This window comes from Mustela nigripes, chromosome 2 (genome assembly GCF_022355385.1).
Source record: "Mustela nigripes isolate SB6536 chromosome 2, MUSNIG.SB6536, whole genome shotgun sequence".
Taxonomy (NCBI): domain Eukaryota; kingdom Metazoa; phylum Chordata; class Mammalia; order Carnivora; family Mustelidae; genus Mustela; species Mustela nigripes.
The window spans coordinates 160,554,362-160,581,828 of record NC_081558.1 but is presented as its reverse complement, the minus strand read 5'-3'; the positions used below and the strand labels follow the sequence as shown (position 1 = coordinate 160,581,828).

At 35.1% G+C, this 27,467-nt stretch overlaps 1 protein-coding gene across 4 annotated transcripts; it reads left to right on the top strand.

Moving 5' to 3' along the window:
* On the top strand, positions 1-27,343 carry LOC132012232 (OX-2 membrane glycoprotein-like). 4 transcript variants are annotated; one of them, XM_059391980.1, is made up of 7 exons: positions 1-146; positions 9,435-9,773; positions 10,608-10,907; positions 16,096-16,198; positions 17,848-17,931; positions 26,087-26,141; positions 27,157-27,343. In XM_059391980.1, exons 1-6 carry the CDS (start codon positions 83-85, stop codon positions 26,091-26,093), a joined length of 897 nt encoding a protein of 298 aa, XP_059247963.1. In that variant the 5' UTR covers positions 1-82; the 3' UTR covers positions 26,094-26,141; positions 27,157-27,343. The 4 variants fall into 4 exon arrangements, with proteins under 4 accessions (XP_059247963.1, XP_059247964.1, XP_059247965.1 ...); XM_059391981.1 differs by lacking the exon at positions 26,087-26,141 and having other exon boundaries at positions 17,848-17,938; XM_059391982.1 differs by lacking the exon at positions 26,087-26,141 and having other exon boundaries at positions 17,848-17,942.
* The last annotated feature ends 124 nt before the right edge of the window (positions 27,344-27,467 follow it).

The window sequence follows — 27,467 nt, the reverse complement described above, 5'->3', positions numbered from 1 at the left end:
TTGAAGAGAACTGCCATTTCAGAGCTAAAGTCCAGCTAGAGAATAAAGTACTGCACGTGTTACTGAAGATTTTATAAATTTCATGGGCTTTCCACTCCATTTCATCCTCCATCTCCTCATGCTTCCCATCTGGGTACAAGGATCAGGTAACTCTTCACTTTATCTTGCAAATGCATTGTGGCCAGAAATCAATGGCAAATAAATACCAGGGTGGTCTTTCCACTTTTGTAAAGTTACAGGAGCAGAGCATTATGTTTGAGTCTGCATGTTAATCATGTAGTTATTCAGGTTGTTGGTAACTAGCAAACACTATAAATTGAGCATATTTGACACAGTGACTTGGTGAACAGAGAATGAAAGAAAGGTAATAAGCATTGTTTCTGCAGTGAGCCCAAGTAGCTCATATTAGAACGGCCACAAACCTGCTGGAAGGATGGGTCCTTTTGCAAGTCAGTTAGCTAGTTAACTGGCTAGGTACCTAATTAGTGAGTTCATTAATTTTGCAGTATTTCTTGTAGCCCATTTGTGTTAAGTTTGAATTTGACTTGTTTTGGTCCCCAAGAGGTTTTTCAATTTTATGTTGTTAAATCTGGTCATTGTTTCCTTTGTGAGTTTGCTTATCATTACAAACTAAGGTACTCCTGCAACATTACAGATGTAATAAATATTCAAGTCCTGATATTTTCTAGCCATTTAAAATTATTTGAATAAAGATATGTAATTCAATTCCATCTAAAACCTGTTGGGTTCATGGTAAGGGCAGTCACTAATGTTTTGCAGGAATTTAGTTGAGAAAATAAATCATGATTGCTTCTAGTGAAGGAGTTTTTCCTGGGAGAAGTAGCATTGAATTCAATTAGATAATTTAATCAAAAGTTGAATGGGAGTGACACATGCTGAGGACAAAAGAAGCATGACAGGAAGAGGAAGTGAGTATGCCTGAGTTTTACTTCTTCTTAACTTCCTTGAGCATTTAAAATACAAAATGGAGAAGGGTGGTTCTGACATCAGGTAACTCGGAATCTAGTGGGGGAGATGAGCATGTGGACAAATAATGGTAAAGAGATGTGGCAAGCACAATTTTAGAAATTGTTACAGAAATAGTGATAGCTTATTTGTTACCATTTAGACTTTCATTAGGTATTACAGGTATACCCCACTTTCTGAAGATTCATATTACATCATTTTGCTTTTATTAATGACCTACATTACTACCTGTTGTTGCTAACCAAAAAAAAAAAAAAAAAAAAATTGAGGAGGACTTTCACTTTTACAAAAAGGCCCTCCTGTACTAATGTAGGTCCTTTGTAAAAGCAAAATGATGTAACTGCAACTTTCAGAAAGCAGGGAATATTCTACACTTGAAACATTTTGGGTTTATGAAAGGTTTCATAGGAACACGCTATTTTCAGATAGCAAGGGAAACCTGTAATGGGTCTTTCTTTGGGTGCAGGGTCTACACACCCATGATCACTGAAATGTTTTGGTGATTTACAACTGTCATTATATCTACACATTCTTTTCAATGCTCACAATACCCTGTAAGTCAGGTATCACTAAGGCCATTTTGCAGATGAAAAACCTGAGGCTTAGAAAAGTAAACGATTGCTTTAAAATCATACTTCTTGAAATTAGCAGAGGTTAAGACATCATCATAGGTCTTTTGTTCTAATGAAATACTATTTGTACAACAAGCATGCTCTATGTATTTAAATATTCTCCAATGCTGTGTACATAATGAATTTTTCAAAAATATTTGAAAAAAATTTTTGTTTATAATTTGAATGTAATAGGGAAGTGGATGCAAAACAGAACACAAGATGAGGTAAGTGTTCACAATATGAAGCAGATGAGATAAATGCTTTTTTTTTTCACCTTTGCATTTAAGTAAGATAGGCATATAGGAAAGTGTACAAACATAAGTATGCAGTCTGATTAATTTTCATGATTATACCAACATATCTATTATAGATCAGAAACGAAATGTTAATAGCATCCTAAACTCTTATTGGTGCCCCGTTTCTTTAATTTCCTAAGAATGCTACTTTTCAAATTTCTTACCCCATAGATTCATTTTTTTTTCTGTTGTAAATGTAATCATTAAGCGTTTATTCACTTGTATTTAGTCTCTTTGGCTCAACAACATATTGGCGAGTTTTATCCATATTGTTGAATGTAGATGTAAAAGTAGAAAATAGATGAAAGTACTTTATTAAATTTCATTATTGTATTATATTCCATTGTATAAATACCATAATTTATTTATCAATTCTGTTATGTGCATTTGGATAATTTTTTGTTTTGACTATTACAAATAGTATTTCTATGAACATTTTGTACATATGTTTTGAAGAACATATATATACATTTCTATTAGAGATATATCTAGGAATAGATTTTTTTGATCATAGGATATGTCTATGTTCAGCTTTTTTTTTTTAATTGAAGTATAGTTGATACACAATCCTACCTTAGTTTCATGTGTAGAACATGGTGATTCAGTCATTCTGTGTGTTATACGATGTTCATCACAAGTGTAGCTACTGGGGACGCCTGGGTGGCTCAGTTGGTTAAGCAGCTGCCTTCGGCTCAGGTCATGATTCCGGCGTCCTGGGATCGAGTCCCACATCGGGCTCCTTGCTCGGCAGGGAGCCTGCTTCTCCCTCTGCCTCTGCCTGCCATTCTGTCTGCCTGTGCTCGCTCTCTTCCCCCCCCCTCTGATAAATAAATAAAATCTTAAAAAAAAAAAAAACCAAGTGTAGCTACTGTCTGTCACCAGTACCAGTACAAGTAACAATGCTGTTACAGTACCATCCACTATCAGGCCAAAGGGTTTTTCAGTTTACACTCCCATCAAAGTGTGTATGAATTGTGTTTTCTCTATATCTTCACCAAATTTGGTATTGTTTGTCTTTGATGTTAGTCATTCTGGTGCATGTGTAGTCTGGATTTTAATTTGTATATGTTTGATGACTAAAGAAGTTGAGCACCTTAAATATGTTTATTGGTTACTTAGGCATTCTCTTTTATGATGTGCAATTCATAAATCTTGCTCAACTTTCTATTGAGTTGTCTGTCCTCATCTTATTGATTTGTAGAACCCAAGTCCTTAGTCATATATATGCATCACAAACATCTTCTCTTACTCTATGTGTTCTCTTTTTACTTATGAAAATTTATCATTTTTATCATTATTATCATTTGATAGACTGCAATTATTAAATATTAAAGTAGACCAATCTTCCACTTCTGATTTTTTTATCATGTCATATTCCTAAAAAAGGAATAAAATATCAAATAACTGTTGATGTGTGCCCTTCTTTTTTTTTTTTTTAAAAGATCTATTCATTTGACAGACAGAGATCACAAGTAGGCAGAGAGGCAGGCAGAGAGAGAGAGGAGGAAGCAGGCTCCCTGCCGAGCAGAGAGCCCGATGTGGGGCTCAATCCCAGGACCCTGGGATCATGACCCGAGCTGAAAGCAGAGGCCTTAACCCACTGAGCCACCCAGGCGCCCCGATGTGTGCCCTTCTTAAGGAATCGTTGGCTACTCTAGCCAAGCAGATGTTCTATAATACTTTATTTTTGAGGTGGTATTCTATTTGAAGCATTTGAAATGGAATTTTTTCTAGTCTTAGATGGGAGTCAATATATAATTTTTTCCACATTGATATCTAATTTACATCATTTATTAGAAAGATAATCTTTTTCCCCACACCTATGCACTCTCTGTTCCATTTGTCATATATATCGGATAACCATGTATTTGTGGGACCATTTCTGACTCTATTTAATTGTATTTCATCTGTTTCCTTATCCTTGAATAATTATGACATTGTATCACTTTAGCTTTATACCTGGATAGTAAGTCTCCAGTTTATTGCCTTGGCTTTTTTAGAATCTGCTTGTCAGATCCAGAATTTAAAAAAAAACAAAAAACAAAAAACAAAACAAAACAAAAAAACCTGCTTGAAATTTTATTAGATTTGCATGGAATCTAAAAATCAGCTTGAAAAGAATTGACATCTTTATTTTTTTCTTAACTATGATATGATATATATTTCCACTTATGTAAGTCTACTTCATTTTTTTTCCCCAGACTTATTTTTTAGATTTCAGTGAAAAGGTCTTATATATCATTCAGTGGATTTTTCCCTATGTATTTCTTTCTTTTTACCTAGATAGGGAGGCTATTGTAAATGGCATTTTTAATTTTTTCCCATTTGCTTATTGAAGATATATAGAAATAGAATTGATTTCTTTAAAATATTTTATTTTTTAAAACTGTTTTAGGCTTACAGAAAAACTGAGAAAATAGTACAGTGTTTCCGTATATCTTTTACCCAGTTTTCCCTATTATTAATGTTTTACATTAGTATAGTATGTTTGTTATAATTAATAAATTAAATTTGATATATTTTTCATAACTAAAGTCCACAGTTTATTTGTATTCCTTGACTTTTAACTTTTGTTTAAGGAGCCCACCTGACACCACATTACATTTATTCATCATGACTCCTTAGGGTCCTCTTAACTATGACAATTACCTCAGAATTTCCTTGTTTTTGATGACCTTGCCTGTTTCCGGGGGCCTGGTGAAGTATTTTGTAGAATTACCCTCTATCAGAATGTGTCTGATCTTTTTCTCATGACTAGACTTCCCGTTATAGATTTGGGGGAGGAAGAACACAGAGGTAAAATGCCATTTTAATTACATTGTATCAAGTGTACATATTATTAACTCATATCCATATAAGATACATTTATAATACAGTTAGATTTTCATGTTTCAGTCTGCACTCCTTGGCATCCCCAGTCTCCTAAATAATTTTTTAATTGAATACATTGAAGTTCAATTTATGTGCTATGAGTCTCTATATCTTTTGACAAGTACATAACATCATATATCAACCATTATAGTATCATACAGAATAGTTTCATTGTCCTAAAAAATACCCAGTGTCTCACTTACTCAACTCTTCTCCCTACTCCAAACCCCTGGTCACCACTGATCGTTTCACTGTCTCTATAGTTTTATCTTTTCCAAGATGACATGCTCTTGGAATCACACAGTGTGTAGGCTTCTTAGTTTATTTTCATTCACTTAGCAATATGCATTTAAGGTTCATCCATGGTGTGCGTGTATGTGTGTGTGTGTGTGTGTATGTGTGTGTGGTTTGTTAGCTCATTTCTTTTCGTGGCTGAATAATATTCTATTGTATAGATGAACCATAGTTTACTCATTCACCTATTGAAGTCATCTTGTTGCTTTATATTTTTGGTGATTATGAATAGGAGGCTATAAACATGTTCAAGTAGGTTCTTATGTGAATATCAGTTTTCAAATCATTTGGGTAAATACCTAAGAGTACACTTGCTGGATCTCATGGTAAAAGTATGTTTAGTTTTGTAAGAAACTGCCCAACTGTCTTGCCACTCTAGCTCTACCACTTTGCATTAGAATTGGAAATGAACAAGAGTTCTTGCCACTTCACATCCTCACCAATATTTAGTATTGTTTTTTTCTTCCCCTTCCCAGTCTAATACACATATTGTGGAATCTCATTATTGTTTGAATTTGCAATTTTCTAACAACAAGAGATTTCATGTGTCTTTTCATGTGCTTATTTGCCATTTATACATCTTCTTTGGTGAGGTGTTCATTTAGATTTTTTCCTATTTTTTTAATTAGATTGCTTGATTTCTTTCTTCTTCTTTTTTTTAAGAATGCAAGTCTGCTATGGCCTGAATGTATATGTCCCCTCAAAATTCATATGCTGAAATTTTTACCCTCTATGTTATGGTATAAGTAGGTGGAGCCTTTGGGAAGTGAGCAAGTCAGGAGGGCAGAGCCTTCATGACTGTGATTAGATTATTAAAAAAAAAAAAAATCCACAGAATTTCCTAGTTCCTTAATACCATATGATGACACAATAAGAGTTCTATGATGGCACCCTGATCTTGGATGGCCAGCCTCCAGAACTGTGAGGAAAAATTTCTGTTGTTTATAAACTACCCAGGCAACATTATAGCAGCCTGAATGCTCTATGACGAAGTCCTTTATCAGATATGTGTTTTATAAACACTTTCTTGCAGTCTGAGGCTTGTCTTTATATTATCCTTATGTTGTCTTTCACAAAGCAAAAGTCTTTAATTATAATAAAGTCCAACTTAGCAATTTTTTTTCATTCATGGATCATACTTCTGGTATTGTATCTAATAACACATTACCAAACCCAACATCACTTAAATTTTGTCTTACCTTTTCTTCTAAGTTTTGAGCTTTTACATTTTAAATTTAGGTCTATAATCCATGTTCAATTAACTTTTGTTAGTTAGGGGTCTGTTTAATTTTTTTTAACATATGGATATTGTAGTAGATTGAATAGTGTGCCTTCCTGCCTCCCCCCTCCACTTATCTATCTGAAATCTCAGAATGTGATCTCATTTAGAAATTCAGTCTTTCCACATAAAATTAAGGTAAGGATCTCAGGAGAAAATCACCCTGGGTTGGGTTAAAGAGTCCAAAGCACCTTGATTTAGGAATTCTGACCTCTAGATCTGTGAGAAAATAAATTGTTTAAGCCATGAAGTTTGTGGTAATTTATTATGGCAACCCCAGGTAAATAATCAGAATCTCAGTTGTTCCAGCATCATCCTTTGTTAAAAAGACTATCCTTTCTCCATTGAATTTCTTTGCACTGTTGTCAAAGATCAGTTAACATTGTGTATGTGCATCCATATCTGGAATCTATTCTGTTCCATTGATCTCTTTATCTGCTCTTTTGCCAATTCTGCGCTGTATTGATTACTGTAGTTTTAGAATAAATTTTGAAGTTAAGTAGTATCAGTTCTTCAACTCTGTTCTTCTCCTTTCATGTTATGTTAATTATTCTGGGTCTTACTTCTCTATACGAACTTTAACATTGGGTCTTCCTATCCATGAACATGGAATGTTCCTCATTTAGTTAATTCTTCCTTGATTTGTTCATTACAGTTTTATAATTTCCCTTATATAGACCTTGTATGCATTGTTAGATTTATACCTAAGTAATTCATTTGGGTTGCTTATCATGTAAATGGTATTGTGTTTTTAATTTTAAATTCCACTTGTTCATTGTTAATATACAGGAAAGTGACTGACTTTTGTAAAATCACCTTGTAATATTACATCTTTGCTAAAATTGCTTTTTTTAAAAAAGATTTTATTTATTTATTTGACAGGCAGAGATCACAGATAGGCAGAGAGGCAGGCAGAGAGAGGAGGAAGCAGGCTCCCTGCTGGGCAGAGAGCCTGATGTGGGGTTCAATCCCAGGACCCTGAGATCATGACTTGAGCTGAAGGCAGAGGCTTTAACCCACTGAGCCACCCAGGTGCCCCCTATAAGTGCTTATTAGTTCTAGGAGTTTCTTTTGTTGATTCTGTCTGATTTTCTACATAGATGATGATATCATCTGTGAACAAAGACAGTTTAATACCTTCCTTTTCAATTTGCATACATTTTATTTCCTTTTCTTGCCTTCTTGAATTAGGAAGAGGTTTTACAGTATGATATTGGAAAGGAGTAGTAAGAAGGGACATCCTTGCCTTACTCCTATTCTTTAGTGGGGAAGTTTCAAGTTTTGCTAGGTGTAAGTTTGTGTAGATATTCTTTGTCAAGTAAAAGAAGTTCCCATCTTTTCCTAGTTTACTAAGTTTTATTATGCGTTGGTGATGGATTTTATCAAATGCTTTTTCTGAATCTATTGATATGATCATTAAATATGTTCTGTTTTAGTTTGTGGTTTAAATAAATTACATTACTTGATTTTCAAATGTTGAACTAGCCTTGCATACCTGGAATGAATCTCACTTGACCATAAAGCATATTTTTTTGATACTTTGTTGGATTCAATTTGCTAATATTTTGTTTAGGACTTTTGAATTTATGTTCATAAGAGATATTGGTCCATAGTTTTATTTTCTTGTAATATCTTTAGCATTTTCTTTTTAATTCTTTTTAAATTGTCAATATTCATGTTTACATTATCCATGAATTCTTGCATGTGTCAACTTTTCCATGAGAGTCTACACTTGGCTGATTTTAATTCCATCTGATAATTTCAAAATCTGTAATATATTTGAATCTGGCTTGGACACTTGTTTTGTCTCTTCAATTTGTTTTTATTTATGGCTTTTAGCATGACTTACATACTTTTTTTGTTTAAATCCAGACATGATATATCAGATAATAAGATCCAAGGTAAGGGGATGCCTGGGTGGCTCAGTTGGTTAAGCCACTGCCTTTGGTTCAGGTCATGATCCCAAGATCCTGGAATCGAGTCCTACATCTGGCTCTTTGCTCAGCAGGGAGTCTGCTTCTCACTCTGCTTCTGCCTGCCACTCAACCTGTTTGTGCGCTCTCTCTCTTTCTCTCTCTCTCTGACAAATAAATAAATAAAATCTAAAAAAAAAAAAAAAAAAAAAAAAAGAAGAACCAAAGTAAGTAGAGCTTTAGCATGGGTTTTATGTTAATCTGGCAAGGAGTTGGGTTGTGTTTACTCTTTAAATAAGTCTATGCTTAAGGGTTTCAAATTCATGTACTTTTTTTGTTTGTTTGTTTGTTTCTGTCTCTTCTGCTGATTTTGAATTTTTCTAAGATCTCCTTGTTAATAAAAGTCCGAGACTTGCAACCATATCAGCTGTAATCCATTGTCACTATATTAGATCTCTGTTGATGTGATGATGAAGAGTTGGGGAGGGAAGTATTTTAAAATCTCATGTTCAAATTTTACTCTTTTGTAGGGCCTCTGATTCTTGGCTGTGGCCATCATAAGTTTTCTTACTTTTTTACTCCTCCTTCCCCACCTTAGGTAAGATAGGAAAGCTAAAGGGAACCAGAGTATGGTCCTTGTCCTTCTACCTGCGTAAGATAAGGATACTGTAAAGTCTTTTCTCTGGAGAGTAGGGTTTTTTCCTTTAAATAGAAAATGGCCTGGGCTTATTTCAATGTGGTTACTTCCCCCTTCCTTTGCCAAAGATATGAGGTGATTTTTCTTGGCTCTTCACTGTAAGAACCTGGAGGGGTTCATGCTGGCGAGACTGATAGAATTTTAGGTCCTCTCTAAGATTGGAGTCCTGAGGAGTTTATTACTCTCAAGCTAATTCATAGTCAACCTCCAGAAATTCATCAAAATTACCATTACTTGTGTTGGTCAATTTATGTTTCAATTTTTGTACTCAATAAATATTTATTGATTAGGTGGTATATGCCAGAGACACTTTTAGAAACCACTTATCAGTGGTGAAGAAGATAAGAAAGTACATTTTCTAGTGGGAAAGAGACACATATAAAAAGATAATTATAAAACAGAGAGATAAGTGCTATGATAGGGGTAAGTCCAAGGTAGTATGAAAGAACATTTCTCCTAATTCATACTGAGTTTTATTTTCAGGTTCCCCACACAGAATAAAATACAAAAATAATGAAACAGCTGTATTTGGAGAAAATGTGACCATCTTCTGCAATTTAACAACTCCAGCAGATATTGTGCAAATTACCTGGCAGAAGATTCAAGGTTCTTTGCCACAAAATATTGGCACATATAGCAGTGTATATGGAGAAACGATTCTTCCACCATACAGAGATCGACTGCACTGTGAGGTCATTGAACCCAATTCCTCATTCATAACTATCCGTGAAGTAACATTTGAAGATGAAGCTTGCTACAAATGTCTATTTAATGTGTTCCCACACGGCAGCCATGGGGGACAAATCTGCCTTACCATTATAGGTATGTAAATGTTTTGTGTAGAGTCAAAATTTTGAGGATGTGGTTGGTCTTTCAAGGTTAAGGTCCAGAGAAAGAATGTCAGAGAAGGAAATATTATAATAGAGGCCACCCATGCTTTTGTTATACAGAAGAAAAAAAATGGAAACCAATGATAGTTATATGATTTTCCATTTTCACACAATACAGGACCAGGCATAACATTTAGGTCTTCTGACCTCGCATCTAACTTTTTACACTGCACTGATTTTAATCTGGTGGGTAAAGTTCATGGATGGCATCAGAATTTTCACGGGGCGGGGGTGCCTGGGTGGCTTAGTGGGTTAAGCCTCTACCTTCTATGCAGGTCATGATCTCAGGGTCCTGGGATCAAGCCCTGCATCGGGCTCTTTGCTCAGCAGGGAGCCTGCTTCTCTCTCTCTGCCTGACTCTCTGCCTACTTGTGATCTCTCTCTCTGTCTATATATAATAAATAAATAATCCTTAAAAAAAAGAATTTTCACTGGGAAGGAGAGGAAAAGAAAAAGAGTGGAGAAAATAAGAATTAACAAAATGTTGAAAGAATAGTGATAGTATCAGAGTGTCTCCTCATTATGTTGCTGTAAATTTAAAGTACTGGAGGTTTATATAAGGTAATTTAAAGGTTGAATGAAAGTGGAGATATGAAGCATTTCTCTTCAGTTGGAGGATGGTGGGTGCAAGAGATGGAATTGTGAGGTTTTGCAAAATGTGCCTGAAAGGGACATGTTTCAACATTTTGTCATCATATAAATATTTGGGGAAGTCTATCTTTAACATTTTTTTATATTTAATTTTCTGTCTCCTTTTTTGTCTCAGCTCTATCTGGATTAAAAACCGAACTCCAGTCCAATCTTGACTCTGAAGATTTTCTTAGATTTATTTACTCAGCTATGGGAAAACCTGTTCCTCAGATATCTCTTTTCCCATCAAAAGTCTTGATTAATCCACCTGAGGAATACCTTGCTCAGAATCCAAATGGCACAGTGACTATCACTAAAATGTGCAACATATCCTTGGAGACTGTGAGGTCCCTAGGTCTCCAATATCTGACTGTGCGCATGGATCATCCTCTAAGGAATGAAGAGAAGATTGTTCCTTTGTCAGTCAAACAGGAATGTAAGTAGAAGTAATAATCAACAAGGGGAAATGTTTTAAAAATTCATATCAGAAGTGCATGTGTAGTTGTCTACTTTTAGAAATGTTAAGTCATTGTGATACATGAGCATGCTTAAGTGACTGAAGTAATGAAAACTTTCTCTACCCCAGTTCTGCCTAATCTTTGTTCTTAAATGGCAAATTTTAAATTCATCTACCTTAACTGCTTTCCATTGAATTTCTGCCACAGTCAGTGAAGACCAGGTTCACTTACACCGCCTTCAACTTTTCCTCTTCCCAATATAGTTCTTTTCTTCCCAATATAGTTCTTTTGGTGATTACCTCTACAACCTTCAACAGCGTGGTAAAATTTACTTTTGTGTCATCCACCATAGGAAGTCTCTTAGCTGCCAATTTTTCCTTGCCTATCTTCCAGCCAAGCTCTGTCAGTTGTACCCTTTGTTTCAAAGCCATAGTTAAACAAAGTATGGTTTTCCTTAAAAATTTAAGTAATAATTTAAATATATTTATGTTTCTGCATTTATATAATTTCCTATAGAATTTAAATAATTGTTTTTATATTTCACCTAATCTTTTGACACTAAAGCATTTTTTCTCTATATATTTAGTGTAAATACTGGTATATTGGAGTTTTCATATACCATCTTACTATTGTTTTCTATTATTTGACCTATTTCATGTCCCTTTCTCTCTCTTCCTGAATTTTTTTGGGTTATTTATTTTTGTTTCATTTACCTCCTTCATTAATTTGTTAACTATATGTTCTGTATAGTTTAAGTGGTTCACTTGGAGACTGCAACTTACATCTCTTGACTAATATAATTTATTATTTTTATTATTTTTTAGGTAATACAATAAGCTTATATGAATTTCCACTCCATGTTGTCATTTTGTGCATTTCATTTAACTTATTTATTTAAATTTTTGTTTGTTTGAATATAGTTGACACACAATGTTATATTAGTTTCAGGTGTATGTCTTATTCATTTTAATTCTTTATATATATTTAAATGCCAAAATATATTATTGTTTTTTCCTGTTATTCGTAGTAGTATTCTTTTAGATTTATCCTTTCTGTTGTTTTTTATTTCTTTGTCTATGTCCAAAGTTTTGCTTATCTTCTGCCAAAAGAATTCTCTCTAGCTTTTCCTTAGTGAAGATGTATAGATGGCCAATTCTTTTAATATTTTTGGTCATAAAATGTTTAACTTTTGAGGCACATTTTTATAGGATTTTTAAATTTCAGGTTTTTTTTTTTTAAGATTTTATTTATTCACTTGACAGACAGAGATCACAAGTATGCAGAGAGGCAGGCAGAGAGAGAGGAGGAAGCAGGCTCCCTGCCCAGCTGAGAGCCCGATGCGGGGCTCGATCCCAGGACCCTGGGATCATGACCTGAGCCAAAAGCAGAGGCCCTAACCCACTGAGCCACCCAGGCGCCCCTAAATTTCAGTTTTGATAGTTATTTTTTTTCATCACTTTGACAATGGTATTTTACTAGCTTCTGACTTTCATTATTTCATTTGAAAAAGTATATATCAGTTTTATGGGTTGTCCTTAGAAAGGAATGTATCTCCTCTTCACCCTGGCTGCTTTTAAGACTTTTTCCTTGTATTTATTTTAGGTTAGTTTTATTGTTAGTGTTTTGGTGTCACATTCTTTGTATTTATCTTGCTTGTATTTTCTTAAGCTTCTTGAGTCTGTGGGTTAATGTTTTTAATCACTTTTGGAAAATGTGTAGACTCAGGAAAATGGTGAGGATTTCTCCATAATTCGTTAAAATCATCCAAGAACCAAAAAGCATCACTAGTCATCAATGAAACTGAATCATAAAGTTTGAATGAATGAAGGAGACATCATATCTTTTGGAAGTTTAACAGTTTTTCTGCATAACCAGCTATGGGAATATTGGAATAAGTTGCTTAGTACATAGTTCAGATGCATTAACCATAACCTCATTTAAACCTAGGATATCTCATTAGTCTGTGAGTTAAACACACTGTGGACTAACCTAAATAAAGCACACACACACACAAAAATGACTACTGTTTCATGTGATTGATAGGCTGCTTCTTACATAAATTTAGTTTAACCATCTTTCTGTCCTCAGATCTTGTAGAGTACTCCTCCATTATCTTTGATCACCCATTGTTACTGCTGAGAAGTCAAATGTCAATCAGATAATCATAATAGTAAATATTACTGTATCTTCTCTCTGATAATACAGTATCTTCTCTTTATCTAGAGTTCTGAAACGTCCTAGTGCTATTTTTAGGCTATTTTATCTTATTTTTAATACTTCAATGTTATTGGCATTTAATCAGCTCACACAATTTGGAGACTCAAATCCTTCAACTCTGAATATTTTCTTATTTCTTTGAGAATTTTCCACCTATTCACTTAACTTATTCTCTTTTTATAAACCTCAATTAAATAGACATTAAAACATTTCAATTGAACTTTATTTTCTTCTTTGAAAAAATATATCTCTTTTTCTTTTCTTCATAGTATCAGGGAGATTTAAAAAAATTATCTTTGAACACCTTAATTCAATTTTTCCTTCTTTTGATAATCAGGTTTATATTTTTGAATTGCTTTTACAACTTAAGATTAATTTTATACTTGATTTATTTTTTCATATACAATTTTTCCTGCTGTATGAAAATAATATCTTGTCAAATCTATCTGGGAATAATAATTTAGAGGTATTATAATATCCTCTGTTTTTAAAATTATCTCTTCCACTCTCCCCCCGACCCACTACCATGTGTATGTATGTATGTATTTAAATTTGAAGTACGATCTACGCCTAATGTGGGACTTGAACTCACAATCCTGAGATTAAGTGTCTACATGCTCTGCTGAGTGAGCCAGTCAGGTGCTCCCCATCATTTTAATTTTACATTTCTTTTACTCAGTCTTTCTTACTTTGATTACAGGTTTTATTCAAAGTCTGGTGAGCCCTGACTGGAGGATTATAGAATCCTTATTTGGCTAATTGTATCTTGTAAAGAACGACTTTTGTTTGCAGAAAGCAGGCTGCTGCTTTTGACAGTTAACCAGGAGACTCTAGGTGTTTGCAATCTTTAGATAAGCTATCTAGCTGATCTCCTGCTAGCTGAAGTAGTCTCAGCCTGCTACTTCTCCGCCATCTTGACTCCTCCCAACCAGGAGACTCTAGAAGCCAGAATGTGGAGGGCTGTAGTCTGGGCCTCTGACTCTGTACTGTATTTATTTCTGGTATATTCATTAAATTACTTAACTGCCCCTTATTCTTCTCTCTCTCTTTCTTTTCTTTCTTTCTTTCTTTCTTTTTTTTTTTCTTTTTTGGCTGCACATTAAGCACACCTGCCTCTCCAGAATTCTGTTTTCAGATACATAAATGGGTACTTTCGACTCTAAGTTTCATTCTGTGATCCGCTCCTCCTCCTTTTGCCATCTGAGTACAAATGCTCTTCAGGTTCTGCAGGGCTGTCTCTGCCAGATGTAAACTGCTTTTTGCATACACGAGCCTGCAGCTTCTATCATCCTGCACCTTCATAAGCCATTCCTCTATCCACTTTACACCTTTTGGAAATTTGTTGAAATCTCTTGCCAATGAAGATCACTCTTCTGTTTGTTGTTTTTCATTTAAACATTTTATTTTTGCTTCTATAATTTTAAGGAAAACATAGGAAGGAGTAGAGGTAAATATTTTGTGATGTGTATTTCTTGAAGCTGAGTTTAATCAGCTCTTTTTTTCCTGAAAGTTTCCCCAAGTCATGAGATTGGAGTATGTCCATCGAATACCACAAGTACTTCCCATCAATCTATTAGCTGGATTATTATATTAATTTCACTTCTCACTGAGCTTCAATGGTCTGTAAAGGAGTAACTTATCAATTTAGAAGAGAATTCCTCCTTGCTTAGCTTTGTAACAAATTTTAGAGATATAAACCCCTAATTCTATTGAGTTCTTCTATAGAGACTTTATTCCCATGGTTTATTATTGCTTACTTCAGGGCTCTGTTCATAATCTAGCCTCCTTCGCCCATTTCAAATGAGCTAAAGTATAAAAAAAATAGTTAAAACTAAAAACCGAAACAAAGTAATGTCTGAATAGTCAAAAATAAATCACACAAAATTTCTCACATGGATTTTCCTAATAGTATCAATGAAGAAGTAATTAGTAGCAAGAATTTCTCTTCAATGGTAATGAAAAATTGAAAGCAGCAAATTAAATAGAAATAAGAGGTAACAATGAATAGAAAAATGATCTCAATCAGAAAAAGGACCCTGAAATATACCAGAAGCAGACCTACGAATACAAAATGTATAATAATTCATGCCATTTAATGTAAGTACAAATTTTCTTGAGGTCCATCACATAGTGTATAGGTTCATTTTTATCTCTAAGAATTAGCTAAGAATTCTTAGATATTCTTATATTTTAAGAATCATGATAATCATGATGACCTTTGGTTAAACTTAATTAAAATAGAAAATATAAATTATATTCAAAAGGCTACATAGAAAAGTGGCTTGGAATACAATTTAGTAACACCATGGTCAAAATAGCTATCATGAAGTGTTGGTATTTAAAATTTCGTAATTTCTTTTCATAAGACTGCAGGCTCTAAAATCAGACAGAACAGAATTGCTTCCCAATTTTGCCACTTAATCACTATCTATCTTTGGACAGTTTTCTTAACGTCTCAGAGCCTTTGCTTCCCCATCTATACCTAATAACCATACTCAGTTGATGTAAATCACCCTTATAAGATGCTTATCACATCACTTAACACATTATTCTTAAATACTAATTATTATTATTAAAAAATTTATTTTCTGAGGCTTTTGCAGATTCTTTGAAAGTTCCATTTTAGTAACTGAATAGTATTTCAATGTGACTACATTATATTTTTCTTAAACATTTTCTTTTGTTGAGTATTTGGGTGGTTTTGTCTTTTTTGCTTTTTCTTGAGTGTCATCAAATGGTATTAAATATTGTCTGTTTTCAATTTGAATACACATTAGCATATTCTTTTATAAAATTGAATATGGCCAATAATCTCATAGTATCAATTTGAATGTCAACAAAACAATGGCAAATCAAAATATCATTGGCAGATTTTAAAGTGTCAAAATGGCAGTATAATGTATGGAAAGTATAGTCCCAAAGAGCATGTTTCTGGTTTGTGTCTTTCAGGTACTTCTCATTCTCCTTATACTTGGTTGTGTATCGTTGGTCTACCCATACTTCTGCTATGTTTTTTGTCAATTGTTATTTATCTTGTTTGGAGAAAGAAAAAGTAAGTTGCATTCTACCTATCTATGTCAGGGAAGATAGGTCAAATAGGGGCTAGTTTTAAATATGAAGAAAGGACATTTCAAGGGCTTTGGCAAAAGTTATCATGGAAAGAATGATGATGCAAAACTCTTTTTTCTATTTACTTAGTAATTCCGGCAGTCAAGAGTTTATTCTTATTCAAATGACACCGTACTTGGGATTGTTATAAAAGTAGGCTGTTAGTCATTTCTGGTGACTTGAGCCTATGACTCTTCCTTTAGAACAGATTTTGAAGGAGAGAGCACATGAACTTCAGACCGCTGGTGGGAGGGATCCACTGAGTGGTGAAGAAGGCTGAGATTGGAAGCAAGAGATAATCTACCTCACAAAGCCACATAAGATGAAAGTAGTCTCACTTTATAGGACTAACGTAATAAAGTATATATTTATTTATTCAACAGATACCTCTTGAGTGTCTGAACTACTATGCATTATTCTCTGTGAGGGCAATAGAGACACAAACAAAAAGTTTTAGAAGCGTATGTCTCAATAGGGAGAGGTAGTCAATGAAAAGTTAAAAGGAAGCAAGAGAACACTGGCTGGTGATATACACTATTTAGAAAATAAGGCAGAATGATGTAATTGAAAGAGACTATGGGACTAGTTTATACTGAGTGGTTGCTCTGAGGAGTTGACGTTAAAATTGGGACCTGGATAAGAAAAGAGTTGTGAGTGACATTCTCATAGAAGAGTATTCCAGACAAAAAAGGAGGAGTTATTGTAGGTACCAAGGTGGGAATGAGCTTGGTGTGTCCCAGGACAAAATGGGGTAAGTGTGCATAGAACAATGATTTAGAAATAGAGATGGGCTTTAGAACAGCTAAGGCCCTTGGGCCTTGAAAGGCATTTGGGATTTTTGCTACTTACAATACCAAACTATTGAAGTATTTAAAACAAGGGGGTAGAAGGATCTGAGTGACACTATAAAAAGACCTCTGTCACTGGAACGTGGACAAAGTCTCTTAGAGCTCCAGAATGAATGAAAGAAGGTTTTTAAAGAGGTGATTGCCATAGTCAAGTTGGCAATCAACAGTGGTCTGGACTAGGGTGGTAGCCCTTAGAATTGAGGAATTAGGGAGAGGTTTAGGATGACAAGATTTGCACCTGGATAGATGTGGGCAAAGGGGAAAAGGGAGAAATTATCTTGATGATTCTGAACATTTTGACAAAGATTGAAGAAATCTTTTATAAATGGGGAAAAATTAGAGGAAGAACAAATTTTTAGGGAGGATCAAGAGTTCTATTTTGAACATGTTAATTTTTAAGTGCTTATTTGACATCCAAGAGAATATGTCAATTATATATGAACCTGGAATTTACAGAGCAGATGAGAGGTAGACATTTGGGAGTGTAGTGGGTATTGGGTATATTTTTCAACAGGATAAATCGTAAGTTATGACTCTTACTATTATAGGGTAGAAATAAACTTCAAATTCTGTTAATGGAGTATTTTTATGCTGAATTAAACACTGAAAACATTTTGATCAATCTCTAAAGAGATCTCAATCTCCCAACTTTTATTCATAGAAAACTCTTGCAATCTATTGCCATTAGAGGGAGTGTTTGGGCTGTCTTCGTCTTACCGATTTATCAATGTCATCCTAACTATAGGTCAGAGAATGCTCTTGAAACTGCACTCCAGCTGAGCCAGCCTGATGTGGAATCTTTAATCAACCAAGATTTTCCTGTATACAGGTAATTGGTAGGTGTGTGATTTTTGCTGTCATTGTGCATAATTCAAATTTAAGACTTAACTTATTAAATTATCATATTAAATCAACATATTAAATAATCCATTTGGTAGAACTAATTATCATTTGAAAAATAAATGGAAACAGATTTGTTTATATAATCCTGTTTCGTGAACTAGTGGGTTCATGTGAAATTGTATTAATATTAAGGACAATATTTCTTTTCTTTTTTTTTTCTTTAAAAAAAAATTAACATATAATGTATTATTAGCCGCAGGGGTACAAGTCTGTGAATTGTCAGGCTTACACACTTCCCAGCACTCACCATGGCACATACCCTCCCCAGTGTCCATAACCCCACCACCTTCTCCCTACTTCTCCAACCCCCCGCAGCCCTCAGTTTGTTTTGTGAAATTAAGAGTCTCTTATAGTTTGTCTCCCTCCCGATCCCATCTTGTTTCATTTTTTCCCTTCCTTACCCCCCAAACCCACCACTTTGCCTCTCAAATTCCTCATATCAGGGAGAGCATATGATGATTGAAGAACAGTATTTCTATTTGTCCCCTAATTCAGGACCCTTCCAACCAACACCACCAGTTGAATGACTGCTTTGGTTTTGTTTTTGGGTTTTTTTTTTTCCTGAGTGTTATTAAATATGAGCATGTCTTTGTGTACTTCTTTTCCATTCAGGTTTCCCTTTCTGTGAGGTTCTTATCTATATCTTCATGTAATTTCTGGTTGGTTGTCTGTATTTGCAGAATATTCTAGATTTTTTATGTACTAGGCAGTGATTACTTCTCCTTATTTGGTACCACTCTACTAAATTTCTCAGTTATATCATCGAAAGAACAGACATCTTTAAGCTTTGATGTTGTTAAATCCATCAATTTCTCACCTAACAGTTTGAGTTTAGGAACCTATTTAAGAAGTCATCATTTGTGTACGTTCACAGAAATATAATTGCACTTATTAGCTTCATATTTTTCTATTTCATATTTAAGTATTTTAACCTTTGTACATAACGTAGGAATGACATATATTGTTGATTTTCATCATATAATGAGCCAGGTTTCCCAACATCAGTTATATACAATCTGTCCTTTTCCTTATCGATGAGCTCTGTTTTTAGCTCTCTCAAGTAGAGAGCTTTGTTGCATGGTTTAATTTTTTTGTTTCTTCATGACTGCATATAATTTTTTATTATGGTCTTATGTTATGTTAAAATGTGGTAGGGAGAGATCCCTTTTTGTGTTTTTTAAAGACGCATCCCATTCAGGGATACATACACACACATGCACATCATGAAATAAGTTTATTTCATTTAAAATATATAGCTGGAATTTTGGTTAGTCTTATATTGAATTGACAGATTAATTGAATTTAGAGAGCATTGTTATCTGTACAATATAATTTAGTTCACCCATAAATATGCTATCTATTTATTCAAGTCTTTCTGAATGCCTTTTAGGAAAGTTTTAAAATTTTGTCTCTGTAGGTTTTGTGTTTGCTAAATTAATTCCTTGGTACTTTTAATTTGTTCACTATGATGAATGATATTTTAATTTTTTAGCGAAATTTCCTAGCTGGTTATTAGTGATTTAGGAACAGCTCTGGATTTTTTAGGTTAACTTGTTAGGATTTTTTAGGTTAATTTTTTAGGTTAATTTGGGAACTTTGGTAAACTCTTCATTACTTAATAGTTTTTCTGGTTATCTAAAAGTTTTCCATTTAGATAATCATCTCTTCTGCACTCAATAACATTTTGCTTCTTTCTTTCTAATCTTTATACCTTTTTTAATGTTAAATAATACCAGTTACCTTTGTCTTGCGTTTCTGCAATTGAAGACTGTTTTAAATTTCACTAAATGTAATATTTGCTGCAGTGTTTGGCTATTAAGCATATTATTGAGTTTAGAAAGTGTTTAAATATTTCTATTTTCTGTCATTTTATCATATATAGATTGTTGAACTTAAGTAATTTTCTATCTGTTAACAGTCATATGAATTTTTCATAGTAGTCCATTAATATGATAAACAACATTGAGAGATATCTAGTGTTAAACCATTCTGGGAATATTTTTTTGCTTATATTTATAAATAAAACAGGACGAATTATATATATATGTGTATATATACATATATGGGAGATATGTATATATATGGGATATATATATATGGATAAAGAAGATAGGACAGGACAAATACACACACACACGGGAGAAATATATATATATATATATATATATGGAAAAAGAAGATGTGATATCTATCTATCTATCTATCTATCTATACAAATATTTATCAATTAACAATAGCAATTCACAGACATGCTAAAATTAGTCCATGAATCTCCTTCGTAAGCCCCACCAATTTTCAAAGCTCCTGGAGTTAAGTCCTGCTGATTTTCAAAGCCAGATATTAGTGTTGCAGGGTTACAGGGCTCCTGTCTCACAGAGTGGAAGAAAATCTCTTGGACACAAAAGGGTAAAGTGAAGTGAAAGTTCACTAAGTGAAGGTGAGAGCAGAAAGGAAAGAAAAAGCTCTCTAGAGTGAGAGGGGTCCCGAATGGGTTGCCAAATGAGGGCTGTTAGTGGCGGTCTTTTATTAAGGACTGACCGGGAAGCTTGTGGCCTTGAGATTCTCGGGCTGTCTTGGCATGCTCCCTTATCTCTTGTTCTGCTCTGTCTCAGCATCTCCACTTGCCAGCAATAGCTGTGAAGCCTAGTCAGGAAGGTCATTTCCTCAGCCTACACCTTCAGCCCTTCCCTATTCGCGGACAGGACCTGTGGACAGAAAGAGCTAAACGGGGATCGTGAGCAGTGACTGATTGCATACTTTGTAATTCATGGGAGTTAGGGATAGCACAAGTCTCCAAGGAATTTGGAAGCAAGGCTTTCAGGACCTTGAAGGGCCTGTTGCTGCCAAGATATGGTTACATTTTTTTTTTTTTTTAAGATTTTATTTATTTATTTGACGGAGAGAGATCACAAGTAGGCAGAGAAACAGGCAGAGAGAGAGGAAGGGAAGCAGGCTCCCTGTTGAGCAGAGATCCCGATGCGGGACTCGATCCCAGGACCCTGAGATCATGACCTGAGCGGAAGGCAGCGGCTTAACCCACTGAGCCACCCAGGCACCCAAGATATGGTTACTTTTAAACATGGTCTCACTGATACGCAGAATTTAAGAAACAAGGTAGAGGACCATAGGGAAAGGGAGGAAAAAAATGAAAGAAGACTAAACCAGAGAGGGAGACAAACCATGAGACTCAAAACCCGAGGGTTGCTGGAGGGGAGAGGGGTGGTGAGAAGGGGTGGCTGGGGAGTGGACATTGGGGAAGGTATGTGTTACGGTGGGTGTTGTGTAAGACTGACGATATCACAGACCTGTACCCCTGACACAAATAATATGATATGTTAATTATAAAATAAAATAAAATAAAATAAAATAAAATAAACATTGTCTCTAAGGCAGCCAGGATCTCCTTGAGGAAGGTCATGTTTTGCACGTTTCAGATATCTATCAGTGAGCTGCAAGCTGTAAGACAATTTTAATTTAAGCTACATTTCTTTTGCCTTTGTTTCCCACATCATTATGAGGTTTCATCCTCCCTTCCCCGTATCAGAGCCCGGGGTGCCTGATATGGGCCTTGATCCCCTTGGTCCTCAAGGAGGACTCTGCACCTGTGAGATCCCTACTGCTTATAGGTCACCCTGCTGGAAGTTTGATTCATGGCTGCATCTCTCCCCTTCCCACCCTTTTCAATGGGACTTCCGTTTCTGTCCTATCTGTGAACAGTCTATTCTACCAGTCTCGAGTTGTTTTCAGAGTGAGCTGCTTCACATGTAGCTGTTGCCTGGGTGTGTCAGAGGGAGGATGTGAACTCAGAATCCTCCTATTCTGAAATCTTCCCCCACTTCCCTGTCCTGTTTTCTTAATAACAGCCACCCTGGCATGTGTCAGGTAATATCTCATTGTGGTATTGATTTGCATTTCCTTGATGATTAATGACACTGAGTACTTCTTCACATGCCTTTTAGCCATTTATATCTTCTTTGGAGAAGTATCTGTTCAAATTTTTAGCCTATTTTTTAGTTTGTTATTAGTTTTCTTGCTGTTGAATTTCAGGAGTTCTTTATATGCTTTAGAGATTAACCTTTCTTCCCCCCAACCCACTCAATGGAGTCTTAATTCTGCCACTAACTAGCCTTTAAAAAAAAAAATTTAGATTCAATTAATTAACATTTAATGTATTATTTGTTTCAGGGGTACAGGTCTGTGATTCATCAGTTTTATATAATACCCAGTGCTCATTACAACACATGCCCTTCCCGATGTCCATCACCCAGTTACCCCATCCCTCCACCCGTCTCCCCTCCAGCAACCCTCAGTTTGTTTCCTGAGATAGAGTCTCTTATGGTTTGTCTCTCTCTCTCTGGTTTCTTCTTGTTTCATTTTTTTTTTTTCCCCTTTCATCCCCTATGATCCTGTCTTGTTTCTTAAGCTCCATATATCAGAGAGATCATATGATAATTGTCCTTCTCTGGTTGACTTCTCTTAGCATAATACCCTCTAGTTCCATCCATGTTGTTGCAAATGGCAAGGTTTCTTTTTTGATGGATGCATAGTATTCCATTGTAGATATACACCACATCTTCTTTATCCATTCATCTGTTGATGGACATCCAGGTTCTTTCTATAGTTTGGCTATTGTGGGCATTGCTGCTATAAACATTGGGGGTGCATGTGCCCCTTCAGATCACTACATTTGTATCTTTGGGGTAAATACCCAGTAGTGTGATTGCTGAGTCATGGGGTAGCTCTACTTTCAACCTTTTAAATTTTTATTTATTTTTATTTTTTATAAACATATATTTTTATCCCCAGGGGTACAGGTCTGTGAATCACCAGGTTTACACACTTCACAGCACTCACCAAAGCACATACCCTCCCCAATGTCCATAACCCCACCCCCCTTCTCCCAATACTTTCAACTTTTTGAGGAAACTCCATACTGTTTTCCAGAGTGGCTGCACCAGCAGTGTAGGAGGGTTCCCCTTGGAGATTAATCTCTTATCAGGTAGATGGTTTGGAAACTTTTTTCCAGAGGCCAAGTTATCTTTTATCACCCGCACTGATTAATTTAAAAACATAACTGGAAACATGCCCTAAATAAAATGAAAACTTGTTTTAGAAACTCATTAGGCCAAATGATATAACTCCAAGTTGAGAGAAGTTAAGATGCAGAGGCTCAGGGCAATAAACCATCTGCAAGGGACTGGAGGACCACAAACATTTCGGGCTTGAGTCAAGACCTTTAAGGTTCATGTGGAGATTGAACCCTGAAAGCCACCAAAAGCTGTTGCCTACCCTGGAACTACTTGCCGGTGTATCTGAGTAATCGTTTCCTGTTTCATGGATCAAGTATGTGCAAGTAGTTTACAGTCTTAGATGCATTAATAACAGTGAGAAACCAATATTTGCATTGGTGATGAGTTTTCTGTTTTCTAAGGACTCCTGAAAGAATTTCCGCCCATTCTATAGCTGCCCTTTCAGTCTGTTGTTCCTTTGCCATGCAGTCGCTTTTTAGCTTCATATCGTCCCATTTGTCTATTTGCGTTTTTGTTGTCTGTACTTTTGTCATAGCCATGAAATCATTGCCAAAATCACCCTCATGAAACCTTTCTCCATGTTTTCTAGGAGTTTTATGGTTTCAGGTTTTACATTTAAGTCTTTAATCTATTTTGGGTTGATTTTTCTGACGTTGTAAAGGAAGGGCCCACTTTTATGCTTTTGAAGGTGGATATTTAGTTTTCCCAACATCATTTATTCACGAGATGATCCTATCTCCATTGTGTGTTCTTGACTCCCTTGTAAAAAGTGGTTGACCACAAATGTGTGGATTTATTCCTGAATTCTCTAATCTATTCCCAAGGTCCATGTGTCTGTCATTATACCAATTCTGCACTGTTTTGATTACTATAGATTTGTACTATATTTTTTTTTTAAGATTTAATTTATTTATTTGACAGAGATTACAAGTAGGTGGCGAGGCAGGCAGAGAGAAAGGAAGGGAAGTAGGCTCCCTGCTGAGCAGAGAGCCTGGGATCATGACCTGAGCTGAGGGCAGAGGCTTTAACCCACTGAACCACCCAGGTGCCCCTTTGTACTTCTGAAACCAGGAAGCGTGATGCCTCCAGCTTCATTCTTCTTTCTCAAGATTGATTTAACTATTCATGGTTTTTTGTGTCCCATGTGAATTATAGAATTGTGTGTCTTTTAAAATTTCTGTCAAAAAATGCTATGGGAATTTTGATAGGGATTGCATAAGAAACCCAACTCTATTCCTTAAGGAGCTAGAAAAAGAAGAAAAAACTGATCTCAAAGTTAGCAAAAGGAAGTAACAAAGATTTGAGCAGAAATACATGAATTAGAAAAAAAGAAAAAGAGTAGAAAAAAATGAACAAAACAGAAGGTTGGTTTTTTGGAAAGATAAAGTTGATAAACCATTAGCTAAACTAAGAAAACGAGTGAAGACTCAAAATCAGAAATGAAAGAAGACCAATGTCCTATAAATAAACAGGGTAAAAGATCCTATTATGAAAAATTACACACTAACAACCTGGGTAACCTAGAAGAAATGGATAAATTCCTAGAAACATCTAACCTCCCATGATTAAGTCATAAAGTAGAAAGTCTGAGTAGACCTCTAACTACAATGGAGAGTAAATCAGAAACCAAAAAACTTTGAACAGAGGAAAGGCGAGGACTGTATAGCTTCACCACTGAATTCCACCAAACATTTAAACAAGAATTAATGCCAATGCTTCTCAAACTCCTTCAGAATTTTGAAGCGGATGAATACTTCCAGACTAATTTTTTGAAGCCCTTCACTACCTTGACATCACAACCAAAGATGTCACAAGGAAAACAGTTTCCAGCCAATATTCTGAAAAATATAGATGTAAAAATCTTGCACAAAATACTGTCAGACTGAATCTAACAGCATATTAATAGGCTCATACAGGATGACCAAGTAGGATTTATCCCTAGGATGCAAGGATAATTCAGTATCTGAAAATTAATGAACATGCTACACTGTATTAACCACAATAAAGACTAAAAATCACATGATCATCTCATCACATGAAGAAAAAGGATTTGAAAAAATTCTACACACTTTCATGATCAAAACTTTGAAGAAACTAAGTATAGAAAGAAGGAAGGTATCTCATCATAATAAATGTCATGTATTAAAAACCCATAGCTAACAACCCACTCAATGGTAAAACACTGTAAGCTTGACCTCAATGATCAGGAAAACAGCGTGAATGTTCACTCTTGTCACTTTTGTTTAACATAATATTGGAAGTCTTAGCCAGACTAAGTAATTAATGGAGGTAATTAATGGAGGGGGGAAAAAAAAGGCATAGAAATCAGTAAGGAAGACCTAAACTGTTCCTGTTTGCTGATGCCGTGATCTTATATGTAGACAATCCCAAAGACTCCATAAAAAACTTTTAAAACAAATAAGCAATTTCAGTAAAGTTGCAGAGTATGAAATCAACCCACAAAAATCAGTTGTGTTTCTATACACTAACAATGAACTGTCTGAAAAGGAATTTGGAAAAACAATTCCATTTACAATAATACCAAAAGGAGTAAAATGCTTAGGAACAAACCTAACAAAGGAGGTGAATGACTGCATACTGATGCGAAGCATTAATGAAGGGCACCTGGCTGGGTCAGCTGGGTTTAAGCTCAAGGTGGGTATAGAGGTTACTAAAAACAAATAACTTAAAAAAATTAATGAAGGAAATTAGAGAAGACACAGCAAATGGAACAATATCTCAGTAATATATATGAAGATGTAATATTGTTAAAATGTCAGTTTTTCAATTTTTATGACCAGCTTGTCATTTTCAAATTTGTGTTTTTGTGTTTTCAAATTTGATATGAATGTTCATAACATTGTCTTATTTTTTCTATTTGTTATGTCAGTTCTACTTCTCATATATCATTCTATATTGTTTTTTTTTTCTTATTTTTTAGTAGTTTTTTAGAGGTGGGGGAGGGTCAGAGGGAGAGGGAGAGAGAAAATCTTAAGCAGGCTCCACGACCAGTGCAGAGCCCTATGAAGACCTCAATTTCACGACCCTCAGATCATGATCAGAGCCAAAATCAAGAGTCAGACACGTCACAGACTGAGCCATCCAGGTATCCCAATTTTCTTCATAATTTTTTGCCATAGGTTTGCTCAATTAATTTCTAGAAAAAAGCCTCTTTTTTTTTTTTTTTTTAAGATTTTATTTGTCAGAGAGAGAGCACAAGCAGGCAGAGTGGCAGGCAGAGGCAGAGAGTGAAGCAGGCTCCCCACAGAGCAGTTTGAGTCTCTGATGTCATTGATAGGATGTGTACCAGCAGGCAAGCCTAGTCTAGGAGGTTAAATGTAGGTTAGTGAGAGTGGGGGGGGGGGGGGTAGTGACAAGTTCTGGAGAGCTGGGAATGTGCAGTTGTTGATGTGCTTCTGGCTTTGTGAGTAGGTTTACCCTATGACACTTGAAGTAGCGTGCTTGTGATATTTGCGTGCTCTTCTACAAATGATACCTTTGATCAAAAAAGTCTAAAAAAAAATAAATATACCTGTGAAGCAATGTTTATAAAAGATGACGTGGAATTCAAAGTTATTTTTCTTCAATATGAAAATTAACTCCTTGTCTTCTTGCATCAGGCACAGCCTTATGACATTTAATGTTACTTTGATCCTCTGTCCTTTGTGTGTCTCTCTTCATTGTTGAAGTTTTTTAGACTTTGCTCCTTGATTTTCTTTTATATATATACATATATAACATATGATGTATTACTTATTTCAAGGGTACAGTTCTAGGAATCATCAGTCTTACACAATTCACAGCACTCACCATAGCACATACCCTCCCCAGTGTCCATCTCCTTGATTTTCTTAATTTGATCTTCTTAATGTCACTATACTATGCCTATAAGTTGATTTTATTTTATGTATCCTGTGTGGCTGCCCACGAATCATTAATCCTTTGATTACGTTTGTCTAAAAAGCTCATAATTTACAGCCCTCGGATTTACAGGCCCATGGATCCTTAAATAAAAGCTCTTTCCTAGTACCCTGTTAGAGGGTGGTGGTAGGAAAACAGGAAGGTTTCAGAAAATAAATAATTCATAGATCTGTTTTCCTCTCTCTCCCTCTTTCTCTAAGAGCCAAGAACTCTGGGACTTGTTAAAATAAGAAAAGAATCCTTCTCATCAAAGCAAGTGGAAGGAAATCCCTCCCTGTAAGAAGACAACCAACCAACCAACCAACCAGTCACTCTGAAAGAAGAGATCATTACAGTTTGAATACAGAATTTGATCTGGATAAAAATAAATGTGCATTTTTAAAAAAAGTGTCTATTGGTTAAATTCGGCCTTAAAACATTTAAAAAAAATTTTCATAGGTGACATCTGGAGAAACTGAGTCACATTTCTCAAAATCTTCATTTCTGACATGCCTGTGTGGAATTGTATAAT

Excerpts from the sequence above, each read along its gene's own strand:
- LOC132012232 (XM_059391979.1), top strand. The coding sequence starts at position 83 with ATGGGCTTTCCACTCCATTTCATCCTCCATCTCCTCATGCTTCCCATC. Across the intron at positions 10,908-16,095 it reads TTTGTCAGTCAAACAGGAAT|GTACTTCTCATTCTCCTTAT; the intron begins GTAAGTAGAAGT and ends TGTGTCTTTCAG. Across the intron at positions 17,932-27,156 it reads CAAGATTTTCCTGTATACAG|AGCCAAGAACTCTGGGACTT; the intron begins GTAATTGGTAGG and ends TCTTTCTCTAAG.